The 13489-nt window shown below is 38.3% G+C and overlaps 1 protein-coding gene across 1 annotated transcript; it reads right to left on the bottom strand.

The window, feature by feature from the left end:
* Nucleotides 1–4106: 4106 nt before the first annotated feature.
* Nucleotides 4107–5095, bottom strand: LOC102904838 (vomeronasal type-1 receptor 3-like). The gene has a single exon (XM_006996360.4). The coding sequence runs from the start codon at nucleotides 5072–5074 to the stop codon at nucleotides 4154–4156; it is 921 nt and encodes a 306-aa protein (XP_006996422.1). The 5' UTR covers nucleotides 5075–5095; the 3' UTR covers nucleotides 4107–4153.
* Nucleotides 5096–13489: the final 8394 nt, after the last annotated feature.

Here is a 13489-nt window from a genome sequence, read left to right as displayed (position 1 = left end):
ATATGCAGCACCAGGCTTCCTTTGGAGGAAGCCCTAAGTCCAACCAGAAAGTTGCTGGTTACCCCAATAATAATTTTGTCACCACTGTACCAATGTAAGTGTCTTCCTCTGCCAATCATTACTGTAGTTCACAGTGTTCACAGCTGGGTAGGTCCACTGGTGACTTTCTTCCTCCAGCACTGTGTATGCATCTCAGGTGCTATGAAAAGCACCCAGCACAGGGGAAGCTGCTTGGTCAATATGAATATGATTTCTCATGTCACCTTCCCAGAGTGTGTGGTGTCTTCAGCAAGACTGTCTTGTCATCCAGTTCTGCTGGGTAACCAAGAGCAATGGCAATAATATTTACATTTTTTGGTTGTTCTCCTGGATACTCTGAACAACAAGGAAAGGGGAGTCATCTTACATGTGACGTTTTAGTTGGTAACCTATGGTTCTGAGGTGAACATCATCCTCTGTATGGCATAATAACTCCAATTGAACACACACATACACACACACACACACACACACACACACTTATATTTGTGTTCTCCAAGCATGTTTAGTGTTACTTATCCCTTCTCCCAGCTTCTCTACCCTCATATATTTCCCAACTTAATTTAATGGTGTACAGCTTTCTGAAATGTTAAAAACATATCATGATCATAAACATTTGGTAGTTCCAATACACATACATATCCATATATATCCTTGTTGATTCTGAGTTGGGATTTTTATGTCAGTTGTGGTACATATGTATTTATCTTCTTATGGTTAAGTATGTATTTTAAAGTTGGGCATCCTCTGACATTTTGACAATTCTAAATGTGGAATTTTGTTAAATGATTATTTTTTTTAATGTTAAAAGGCAAGCATATGAGTGTCAAGTTGGTGATATGGACTCCTGATGGTTGTTCTTCCTTGTTGATATAACTGTGAGGGTGTTTCAGAGAGGTTCAACTGAGGACAGAAGACCCACTATGAATCAAGGTGACACCACCACACAGGCTGGTTGTAGAGTCTTAATCAAAAGGGCCAAAGAGAAAAGTGAAATAAACACAGACATTCCTTTTTCTACTCACTTATTGTGAACTCAGCATCAATATGCTCTCTCATCACAACTCCAGCTTCCCTCACTGCTGCTCCCTTACCATGATGGACTCTGCCTTCAGACTGCTGTGAACAAACCTCTCCTTATTTGAGTTGCCTTAGCCAGGCATTTTGTCCAGTAACAAGAAAGAGAAATAAGACATCTACCAAATGCTTTGCCATATTTCCTAGGTTAATTTGCTTTCCTGAATGCTAGGATATGTAGTGTGTGTGTGTGTGTGTGTGTGTGTGTGTGTGTGTGTGTGTGTGTGTTTACAGGTAACTTTTTTCTCATTCCACATTTTAAAAATGTTTCCCCTAAATTTGTAAGCAGTATTGCAGTATTTTCTGTGGAACAAAATGTGAGACATTGTATTACTTTTGCTATTTTTTTAAATGTTATGGTGTGAGATCATTCAAGCTGATAGAAAACTTGCAAAAGTTAATAAAAGGTTTTCTCATACAACTTTACTGAGGCTACCATGCTGGATAAGACTGTTTTCTGGGTGTGGATATTCTGGAGGTAGAATGCTTGTCTTTCAAATGAATTGCCCAGGGATCCATGCCTGGTGCTGTTCACATCATATGTCATATACGCCTACTATACATTTCCTACCAGAAACAGCATTACACCACATAACCACAGTTAAGTTGTCAACCCTTGAATATTTATATCTATGTAGTAATGTTATCTCATCTCTTAACACCTTTCACATTTTCCCAATAATCACAAAGTTTCCTTTTGTAGCAGAAGAAAACCAAGCACTCTTGTGAAAAATCTAAGCCAGAGTTAACTGTAGCATTTAGCAACCTCCCTTCTTTAGAGTATGTTTACATCCAAACTGTATTTTATGAAAATAAGATACAGTAATAAGATAAGACAAATTACTGAACAGAAGAAACAACAAAATGAGACTAAAATCCTAATATGTTTTGGAGCTGGATGACCAAGTGACAATTCCTGTAATATGCAGAGAAGCTCACAGAGAATGTATTAGATAAGAGGCTGAGATTTAAATGAGAGAATATTTTCAAAATGCTCAGACTCATGAAAACATAAATAAGGAAAATTGCCCTGTTTTGTGGAATGCACAAATATTAATAAAACTAAATATCATATACCTGAATGAAACAAACTAAAATGTAGATACAGACCCTCTGAACAGACTCAAAGATAGCATTCATAGTTTGCTGATGCGTTAGTTATTAGGCACTCTGCAAATGTGTTACAGTTGTGTAGTTTAGTTCTCTTGTGGGACTCCTAGCAGTGGGAACTGGGGATGTCTCTGATTCTTTTGCTGGCTTTTGGGACCTGTTCATCATACTGGGTTGCCTTGCCCACTTACTAAAACTTGATATGCCATGTTTTGTTGATAATCACAGGAGACCTGCCCTTTCTTAAACAGAAAGGAAGGAAGAGTGGATGGGAACACAGGAGCGGAGGGAGGAGAAATTGTGGGAAGGATGTAAAATAAATAACTTTATTTATTTAAATAAAAAAAACTATGTGTCGATACCTGTTAATAATGGCACTAAATTCAGAACTGAAGGTCTCCCATCCAAGTTCATGTGTTCATATGTAGTCCCTCACATCATGGAGAAGATAGAACATTTATCCTCCAGTGGGAAGGACTTGGTTATTGGGATGTGCATTTTCAAGGGACCAGAGGGCCCCAGGCTAGACTCATTTCTGCTTTGCAGAAAAGGAGAAATTTTCTCCTAGGAAAATTTATTATAAGTAAAGTATGTTATTAATGTAACTCCTCAGGAGAAAGCAGGAGGCCAGAGGTTTACTTTTTGAAGAAATGAATATATGTAAAGAATAGAATTATACGCAATTAAAACATGTTGATGAGTCTTCTAGAAGGCAGATGTTGCAGCACTTGCCATGTAGGAGCCAGAGTCAAGGAGGTAGACATGTGAGTAAAATGAACTTAATGGGCCACGGGACTCTGGTGACAGATTTTAGTTACTTTTTATTTTAAAGCATATATTAATTAAACAAAGTAAGTGATAGCATTGTGACACTTTCATACATGTGCATTATGTGCTTGTGACATATTGATCCTCGTTATTTCATCTATTTCTCCCTTTCCTGTTCTCTGTTCTTTTCCTCTTCTCAGTAGTTCATATTTTACTCTGATTCCTTTCTGTTCCTTGATTTCACGTGAAGGAAAACGTAACATTTGCCTTTCTGAGGCTGACTAATTTTTTAATGGTAAATTCTGTTTCCATCATTGTCCTACAATATTTCCAGATCAGTGATGACACTTGAAGAATTGTAGTGCCTGTGTATGAGAGACAATAAACCATGGCTTGACACTGGACAGCTGGCTCAGTGGGTAAAGCAGGGAGTGAACTTCCAGAAAAACTGAGTTCAGTTCCCACCAACCACACTGAGTGGCTCACAATCGCCTATAATTCCAGTTGCAGAGCATCCAATATGGTCTTCTTGCCTCTGTGAGCAGCAGGCTGTTTGTGGTGTACTTATACACACTGAGGCACACACACCTACACAAAATATAAAAAAAACCATAAAACCTGATCAAACATCTGATAAAACAGTTCTTGGTGGTTAAGAGCACTGACTGCTCATCAGAACAACTAGGCTTTATTTCCAATGCTCAATAGTGCCCAAAATACACCTATAACTCCAGTCCTTACAGGTTGAACAGCCTCTTCTGACCTCTGTAGGATGCATGTGGTGCACAGACATACATGTAGGAAAAATGCCCATACATATAAAATGAAAACAATTCACAAGACCTGGAAATCTTTTTCTTGATTCTCCAGATAAGGTCTGGTCTCCTGAACATATTTTCTCAAGTTCACCATTACTTTGCCTTTTGTCACATTTGTATGATATGATGATTCTATATATTTGAAATAAATGCTCATTATTGGATAGAAAATTTCTGCAAAAAATGCTGTAATAAAATGTCTCATGATTAGACCATATGAAGTTATGGGTTGCTTGATATATTTAAAATATGGTCTTAGCATTATACAAGAGATAAAAGAATATGCCAATATATATATATAAAAAACAGACAACCAGGGTTCCTATCAAATATAGAGAGAGCTATCTTTTACCATAGCAGGGTAAAAACAGGCTAGAAATAGACTTGATATTACTGATGAGAACAAATGGGCAAACTATGGGAAAGCATGTTTCTAGAAATAGAAATACACTTATTCCCCATAGTGTTGGACCTTTGGAGGAGGTCCTAAAGACAAGCCGAATGGATGACACTGAGTAAGAGATGACAAATGTGCACACCAGGATAAGGACAGTTTGGGTGGCTCTGTCCTCAGGCGAGACTTTCAGAAAGTGTTGAACACTGTGAATATGCTTGACCTGTCTTTTATGTCTGTAGAGGAGACTCACCATGGAGACACTTGAACAGGCCATGAGACCCAGACACAGACCATCAGAGAAGCACAGTAAGAACATGTACAGTTTGATTGTCACATTGCTGGAAGCAAACCATGAGCAATATCCATAATTCACCCAGTTAGTCACATTTTTGTTGTAAATGGGGCCTGACACTCTTGCTGGAGTCAAAATGTTTAACAACATGTGCACAAGCCAACTGAGAGAGCAGGAAGGACCAATGTACTTGGTGGCTCTGTGTTTAAACTTGATCCACCTAGAGTTGCTAGGGCTGATTGTGATTGCTTGGAAGCTACTCAATAGACACATAGCATATAGGGACATTCCCCTCATTACTCGATAAACATACATTATCAATTTACATCCAATGTCATCCAGGAAATCCTTAAATCCAAAGTGTGCCATTGTCTGTGGAATGCCTTTTGTGATGAGAGACAAACAGTTGGCAAAAGTCAAGTGCTCTAGGATCAGGTCTTTGGGCATTAAATGCTTTCCAGTGAATATCAAAATGACATAGTAAAATAGAATTGAGGAATTGCCAAGCATGCCCACTGTAATCTGAGAGAAGAGGAAAATTCCCATTGCCAAGTTTGCAGGAGTCATTTTCATTCCTATGAAAGAGGTAAATAAATTTATTCTTGTCAAAGACCCTGGAGAAATATTATGAGTGTACATTATTTCGTGGAATTAGCTTAAATAAAATATTCATCACTTTATTGTATTTATATAGCTCTATCATTGGAAATGATGTTTTAAAGATTTTGTTTTTGTTGTTTTTTTTCAAGAGAGGGTGTCTCTGTGTAGCTTTGGAACCTGTCCTGAATCTTGCTCTGTAGGCCAGGCTAGCCTGAAATTGACAGCGATCCACCTGTCCCTGCCTCCCAAGTGCTGTGATTAAAGGCATGTGCCACCACCACCAGGTTTAAAATTAATTTTTTATAGAAGTAGATAATCTCTGTTCTTTCAATGTAAAATATTTTATATGTTTACTAAAGGTTAAAGGTTAAAGTTTTCCCCAGACATGGTGGTGGCACCTTTTATTTCAGGACTCAAGAGACACAGCAGAGGCAGACAGAACTATGGATTTACAGCTAATCTGGTCTACAGAGGCAGTTCCAAGACAGTGAGGACTTCACATAGAGAAACATATCCAACCCCCCCCCCCAAAAAAAAACCCAAGATAAATGAATGAATGAATCAATCAATCAATCAATGATGGATGAATGAATAAAAAGATCAACATATTCATTGCTTTTGACTAAACACAATGATTTGCAGTCAGTTTTCAAAGAAAGAATTTTAAGAACATGCCATTATTTATAAAGTTTGCATGAAACAGATTTCAAAAATCATTAAGACAAAGAAAATTAAACGTCATTAAAAGAAAGAAAAGTCATTATCCAAAAAAAACCAATATAAATATTTTTAAGATTAATCTTGTTTTTAATTGAGTGTGTGTTTGGGAGCCTGGATATGAGTGTGAGCGACAACAGAGGCCAGAGGCTTAGCATCTCCTACAGCTGCATTTGTAGACAGTTGTGAGCCACTGGTAGGAACTAGGACTGGAACTCCAATCCAAAGTAACAGCAGAAAGCACTCTTACCCAAAGATTCCTCATTCTATGCTAAAAAAAAGAATATTTAAAACTAAATTAGTAAAACCTAAAATATAAAACAAATGAGAGATGGATTCCAGACTTGGCAAAAATTTCTAAATCAATTCAGAAATGTCCAAAACAAGGCTCAACATTACCAGTAATTAAGGGAATACAATGAAAGGATGCAATTCAAAGTTTCAGTGAGAGATTATCATATACCATATAAAAAGGTATTAATTAAAAGAAATTAACCTACACAAAAGCAGGAGTTAAAGGTACTGAACACATGGAAGAAATGAATCCAATTGCAGACTCCATAGGAAAGTAAAATGTAGAAGTTAAACAAATTAGAAATATTTCTTCAACAAAATTGAAAAATAACTACCAAGTTCCAATTGGAGTGTTACTGCATCTCGGACATATTGAGCCATCAACTCTTGTTATTCACAATGGCAAATGCTATAGGAGGATCTGAGAACAGGAGAGGATACAAAGTCACACAGAGAATGACCAGCATTGAGTAAGAAGGATAAAGGAGAAGGCCAGCTTTACCTACGATTGCACTGATGAATCTTAGCAGTTCTCAGAAAGAATTCACAAAGTCATAATCATTTCTTTTCTGATGTTTGGTGTGGTCAGACTTAGTGGTCAGACCTTCTGACCCTTGAATGACTTTCTGTAAAATTGATATCTACCTGAAAAGAATGGGTTTATGTCTATATCCCCTCACCTTTCACAAAAAACAAGGTTAAATTATTCTAAAGCTGAACTCTTAGAGGAAAATGTTAGTAATACAAGATGGAGGTAGAGGCCACAAGACTAATAGCATAGGAAATGCACTAAGATTTAATGCACAGAATTGCATGAATAATTTCTTCACATTAAAGGAAACTACCAGCCACGTGGAGATACAACCTACAGAACAGGAGAAAATCATAAGCTTCTGTATTTCACTCAGTAGCTTAAAACCAGGAATGTATAAAGGAAAATAAGGATTAGACAGCCTCTTCATAAGTCTTTTAGTCAACAAAAAGGCTAATGAAATGGACAAGCATTTCTTTAAAGAAAAAACACACAAAGAAAGCAATGTTTTCTAAAAGTGTTCAACACATTTAGCTATTAGGGAAATGCAAATTACAAATACTTTGAGACTCTGTCGCACTCCTTATAATGGTTAACAATAAGAGCTGATAATGATGTGGAAAAGGAATCCTCACTCTATATGTGTAGGAGGGTAAAGTAGTATGTTCATTATAGAGATAAATACAAAGATTTTTCAATAAAATTAAAATAGGACTATAATGTAACACAGCTATGTAATTTCTGGGCACACACCCAAAGGACTCTATGTCCAACCAGAGAGATGCTTGCACATCCATGTAAGCTGCTGCAGTACTCACAATAGTAAGGAAATGATGTCCATCGTAGATTTTCATCTGCAGATAATAGAACTGTGGTATTAACACACAGTGGAATTTTGTTCATCTATAAAGGAAAAGGAAATAATGAAATTTTCAGGAATGACACAGACTTGCAAAATTAGCCAGGTGGCATAGACAGGGCGGGGGGAATATCACCATGTTCTTTCTCAAACAGCGACATTGATAACAATGTCCCTAATGTCCCAAGTGTCGAGATAAAGTGGTTACGGCCTATGAAACGAGAAAGGAGATCAAAAGATGAGGAAAAAAAGAGGTATTGGGAAATCAAGGGGAGGGGAGTAGGAAAAAGTGTGCTGTTAAAGTGAGAATGATTATAATAAATATGTAGAGGGGTGAGAGGGTATGGGGGAGTGGAGGAGAAAAGTGGAAGAGGAGAATCCAAAATAAATTTGTTTGCAAATGCCACAAAGAAATCCAGTACTATGTAAGCCAATTAAAATTTTTCTAAATCCAAATCAAATAAAAAAAGATTATGGTTTCATAGTAAAGTTTGCTATTTAATAGTGCCAGTTGTTATAGTCAACACAATGTTACAACTCAATACCTAAAATTGCCTTGGTCATTCTTGTCTTATTTCTCTTCTACAGAAATTTTATAATATTTGAAGGACTGGGTATCGAACCCAGCATCTACTGAATGCATGACAAGTACTCCACCACTGAGCTACAGTACTTCTCTTGTTATATGAAATTCAGATCCATATGTCAATTTGTATGAGAATGATATTTGTAATCCTTAGATCTTTGTGGTGAAGAGGCTGTGCTGTCACTTTGTGCATGGAATCATTTGAGGAGAAAAGTCTATATTTATGTCCCTGCAGTACTCCTCAAAGAACATGCCATAAATGTGCTTTATGGAATATATTTTAATTGTAATCATTTCCCTCCTAAAAGCAATGTATTTTCTAAGACATTTCTTTTTTTCAGCTTCTTCGTTTTTAGTTAATTCCAGATGTAATCAAGTTCACAGCCAAGAAGAGCCACCACAGTGGCTGAGGCTAGCTTTGAACTCCTGTTCCTCCTGAGTCCACCTCCCAGATTCTGGGGTTATAGTATATGTGCCACTGTGCCTGGCTTAATTCATAAAGAAATTTTTTTCTGTAATACTGGGGTTTGAGTCCAGGGCTTCTTACATGCTAGGCAAGTATACACTCTTCAGTCAAGGAGTACCGTGATGTCATGCTAACCTGGCCTCCACAGGAGCAGCTCGGAGACTTGCTACTAAAGCCACTGTGGCACAGAGAGGAGGAACCATTGTGGTTTGTGGTCCCAGCTCATAGGAAATGATGGTCTATTGGTTTGTTTGGGGATCACTTTGATTTTTCTAAACAGAAACTGAGCTCAAGCCAGGGAAGTCCTCAAAAACTATACATGCAAATCCTTTGGCACGGTGTACAATTTGGCAGCGTATGGTAACACTGTTGACTGAAGCATGGCCATGGCTGTGAGAGTCCAGCTCCTCTGTTGCTGTACCAGTCACATGGCTGATGTAGATGCACCCGGTCACTGAGCCAGCAGTGTCAGGAAGGATACATAGTCACCTATTAGTCCACTTTATCCTGAAATTCAGTTTCTTCACCTCCCTCATTGAAGATTTGATTGCTTTTGGAGCTCATTTCCATCCCTAGGCTAACGCTGGCTAGTCTGGGTTCTTCCTCCTTCTCCTGGCAGTTGGGGACTCTGAAGCCAGGCCCAGCACCTGGATCTGGGGTTCTCTTTAGGCTCAAACTCCTATAGCAGCTTCCCAGGTGCTAGTCTCAGACTCCACCCCTTCCTGTAAATCCCCGAGTTTCCTAGGCTCTGCTAAGACATTTCTTATGCTTTATTAACTCTGTTGTTGTTATAAATACATTCATGAAAGAAGCTCTCATAGTGTACATTCCATATGCATATAAACTACTATTTCATATGAAACCAGAATTACTATTTCAGCTTCCAGTTCCACTTCTTAGTATGAGCAAAAGAAAAAAAAAGAATTAAAATCAGGGTTTTGAGAAGATACCCTGTTAGTCACTTCACTACCAGAATCATTCAAAATAACTGAAAGGTGCAATCATTCCATATGTCCATCAAGAAACAAGCACATAAAGACAACACAGTGTATCCATAAAATGTCATAACATTTATCTCAGAACATGAAAGTTGACACATGCTACAAGGATAACTACCACAGAGCCTCTGTTACGTGCTATAGCCAGTTATACTACTGCATGATTCCTTCTAGCTGTTGAAACTACAGTGATCCACTACAAATACAAAGAAACTAAAATGATGAGACCTGGGAAGACTGTGTAGTAGTTAAATGTGCTTTCTGCCAAGCCCAATGAGGAGAGTCCAATCAACTGGTGGAAGGAAAAAAACAGCACCCCAAATATATCTTCTAACTTCCACACATGTATGCTGTCTAAGGTGCCATGCTGTCCCCAACAATAACTGAATCATGAAAATTTAAAATTTCATGGGCACCGAGTTTTGGGTTTGTGATGAAAAGATTCTGGAGAATAATAGGATCATTTTTCACATGACGGTATTGTACACTTACAATGGCTAACATGAGAAATGTTTGTAATTTGTATCTGTTTCTAATTAATAATAATAATAATAATAATAATAATAACATTATGAATAATAAGTGAGATGTTCTTTCGATGTTGTATGGTACAGAGCTACAGTGATGACAGTCAACTAAACACTTGGCTTGTACGTTAGTGATATAGAATTTAGGGTCACAATGATGAGTTTGTACTTTTGCCTGTAAGGAAAAACTAGAAACATAATAGATGAGAGTATAACATAGTAGACTTCTGTTGCCGAAGTCTTGGTTTTGGTTTCATTTATTCACAGCAATCCCTGACATCAGGTAGATCATATGACAGCTTCTGAAACTCTAGACAGTGACGAGACAACAGAAATAGAGAAAACCAAACGTACCTGTGTGTATTCCCCAGAATTAGACAGGCCTAACTATTCACATGACAAGAGCATTGTATCTGAAATCATATGACAACTAAGTTTGGGGTATATTCAGTGAAACACAGAAATAGAATCAGGAAAACATATCACATTTCAAAATAACTGAAGTACCAAGAAATAAAACATACTCCTGTTATGCTTTTACTCTTTACTTGTAATTCATTCAATTTTTAATTCTTAATCTTCAAGCATCTATAAATCCAATTTTCCCAGTAGAAAACCACCCCATAATACTATCATTGATAAAACAATTTTAATTACCAGTATTAATATTCTAAATCATCTATTACTATATTCCAAGTATTCAAACACAGTAAGAGATTGTAATATTTTCCAGAAGTATATAAATTGTTGAGTAAGAGGAATGAAAAGAATAAAAGTACTTGAAGATATTTAGGACTTAAGTTGAGACTATAGCTCATGGCCTGTGTATGCTTTGTAAGGCCCTGTGTGTGATCCCTAGTGTCATCAGTAATAAAAATGAAAAATCAAAATAAATCTCCCTTTAAAAACTAAAAACTAAAAAGAAACATGCAGAAAGGCATGATGGTTCTGCATCCCTTTAATCTCATCACTTGGGAGGCAGAGGCAGGCAGGTCTCTGTGAATTTTCGACCATCCTGGTCTACAGAGATAGTTCCAGGACATCCAAGTCTACACAGAGAAACCCTATCTCAAAAAAACCGAAACTAAAAACTAAAAACTAGGAAGAGACACACAAAAAGAGGTAGAGAAAGAGTGAGGGAGATGGAGATGGAGGCAGAGACAGAGGCAGAGGCTGACTAAGTAAAGATAGAAACATGGAAGGAGGTGATACCAGTGATAAGAGAGGCTTGGTATTGGCTTATGGGAGGAACAAGGTTTATACAGCTTAGGGAGAATGAGAGACTGCCTACTTTTTCCTGAGTTAGAAATAGCTCCAATTTCATCCAAAAGCCCATTCAAGTTCCCACTTCCAAAATCAGTACAGAGTCTCTTTCCCCTACCCTGTCTGTTTATTTAATCAACTTTGTATGTATCTATAGATGTATCTGTTTGTCATCCTTCCTTTCTTCTTCCTTCCTTCCTTCCTTCCTTCCTTCCTTCCTTCCTTCCTTCCTTCCTTCCTTCCCTCCCTCCCCCTCCCTCCCTCCTTCCTTCCTTCCTTCCTCCCCTCCCATCTTCCTTCCTTTCAGCAGAGCTGTTGAAATAATTCTTAGTGTAGATATTAAGTACAACTAAGATAAAGAGGGGCACTAGTGGAGAAAGTAAGGCGATTTCAAGAAGATGAGCATGGCTTCTCCGAGGAGTGCTTTCTAATGTCTTTAGCTCCGGTCACTCACCTCAGGGCGGGATGGTAGCACAATGGTGTGCATCACCGTGAGAAGTGAGAATCTGCTATGACTGTGATGAGATATTCTCCCTCCTTTAAATGTTCATGATCTCTTGGTGTTCTTTCTCAGCAGGCTAGTGATTTTCAACTCAACTCTAGACACACGACAGCATCTCCACAAGGGTCTGAAGTAATTATTCAACACATTGGTCCTGAGTTCCTGTCAGAAAAAAAAAGGTGCAAAATACATGAGCAACTGTAAGGAAGCAATTAAGAATCCGGATGGGAACTTTCATGTCATTCTTTGGAGTACAAAGGGCATGGCAGAGAGTCATGCAGAAGGAACTTCATTGCTATTAAAGTGTAAGCAAGTGGCATGGTCTTGCCCCTGGAGGGCCTTTCCCTATCACTTAACATGCTAGACAGTTTCAACATCTCAAAACTGTATGTCCCAAAGAAACTTAGGACAAATGGCTCACTGGGGTGCCTAACAACATATCAAAGTGAATGCTGGCTGCCATAATCACACAGCACTGCAAGTACCTCTTACAGAGCCCTGGCTCCTCTCAGAACATCTCACCCTGGCCCCCTAACCTAAACCTCTCTAGCCACTGAGCTTCCCTTCCCTTCCCCCAGCTTCTCTTTCATATAAAACCCAGAAATTTCGACCATACACTCTTGGTCTCTTGGTTCTTGATTGGTTTCCTGGACACTCTCTTCTCTATTTTCTTCTCACACTCTCCTCTTCTCTGATCGTATTGCCTGGTTAAGTCTAGTGAACATGTCTAGTGTACTATTTTCTCTCCCTGATTTGGACTCTTCCAGATGCCTCTGACTGTTCTCTCCCCAATAGCTACAATAAAACCCTTTTCCTCAATGATACCTTGCATCAGTCTTTCCTACATTTTCATTCTAAATGTGCAAGTATTAAGGTGTATGGAAGAAGTTAGAGGTGATAGATCTGTGTGTATCACATCCTTCAGGTCAAGGTTGCCAAATAACTCCTCTATGTTGTGTGTGACACTCTTTGTTGACTTTCATGCGGTAAAAATTCCATTGTATGTAAATAAAACAATTTATATTGATAATTGTTTGGTAGATCCTTTTAGTGGAAGCTATCATGAAGGAGGCTGCTGTGAGCTTTGCTTTAAGTAAATTCAATGCACTTAGATATGCATTTCAAAGGAACAGCTTTCATTAAGTATCACTATATATTGGGACTTGCCTCTTTCAATATAATGGCAGAATTAAATTATAATTACAGTAGCAATACTTCCAGTAGCCATAGCAGGAGTTATTCTTTTGATTTTGTTGACTCTTGATGGTGGCAAAATTTTAAATTGTTTTCTTTTTATATTATTTATTTTTTATTTAATTTTTTAAAAAATTTACATACCAACCCCAATTCCCCCTCCTTCCCTCCCTTTCTCCTGCCTCCTCCCATCCCCCAACCCCACCCTGCATCTGCTCCTTAGAAGGAGTAAGGCCTCCCTTGGTGATGTCTGGCATACCAAGATGAGGCAGGGCCTAGCCCTTCCTCTCTGCAGCAAAGCTGAGCTAGGTATCCCACCATAGGGAATGGGCTCCAAAAAGCCAGTTCATGCACCTGGGATAAGGCCTGGTCCCACTGCTAGGGGCCCCACAAACAGATCAACCACACAACTGTCACCACATTCAGAGGGTCTTGTTCAGTCCCCTGCAG

This window comes from Peromyscus maniculatus, chromosome 1, assembly GCF_049852395.1.
Source record: "Peromyscus maniculatus bairdii isolate BWxNUB_F1_BW_parent chromosome 1, HU_Pman_BW_mat_3.1, whole genome shotgun sequence".
In the NCBI taxonomy this organism is placed as follows: domain Eukaryota; kingdom Metazoa; phylum Chordata; class Mammalia; order Rodentia; family Cricetidae; genus Peromyscus; species Peromyscus maniculatus.
Note: the sequence above shows the minus strand (reverse complement) of the source record. Positions and strands in the feature narration are given on the sequence as shown.

What these genes read in the sequence shown, in the direction of transcription:
- LOC102904838 (XM_006996360.4), bottom strand. Translation starts at nt 5,074, where the DNA reads ATGAAAATGACTCCTGCAAACTTGGCAATGGGAATTTTCCTCTTCTCT.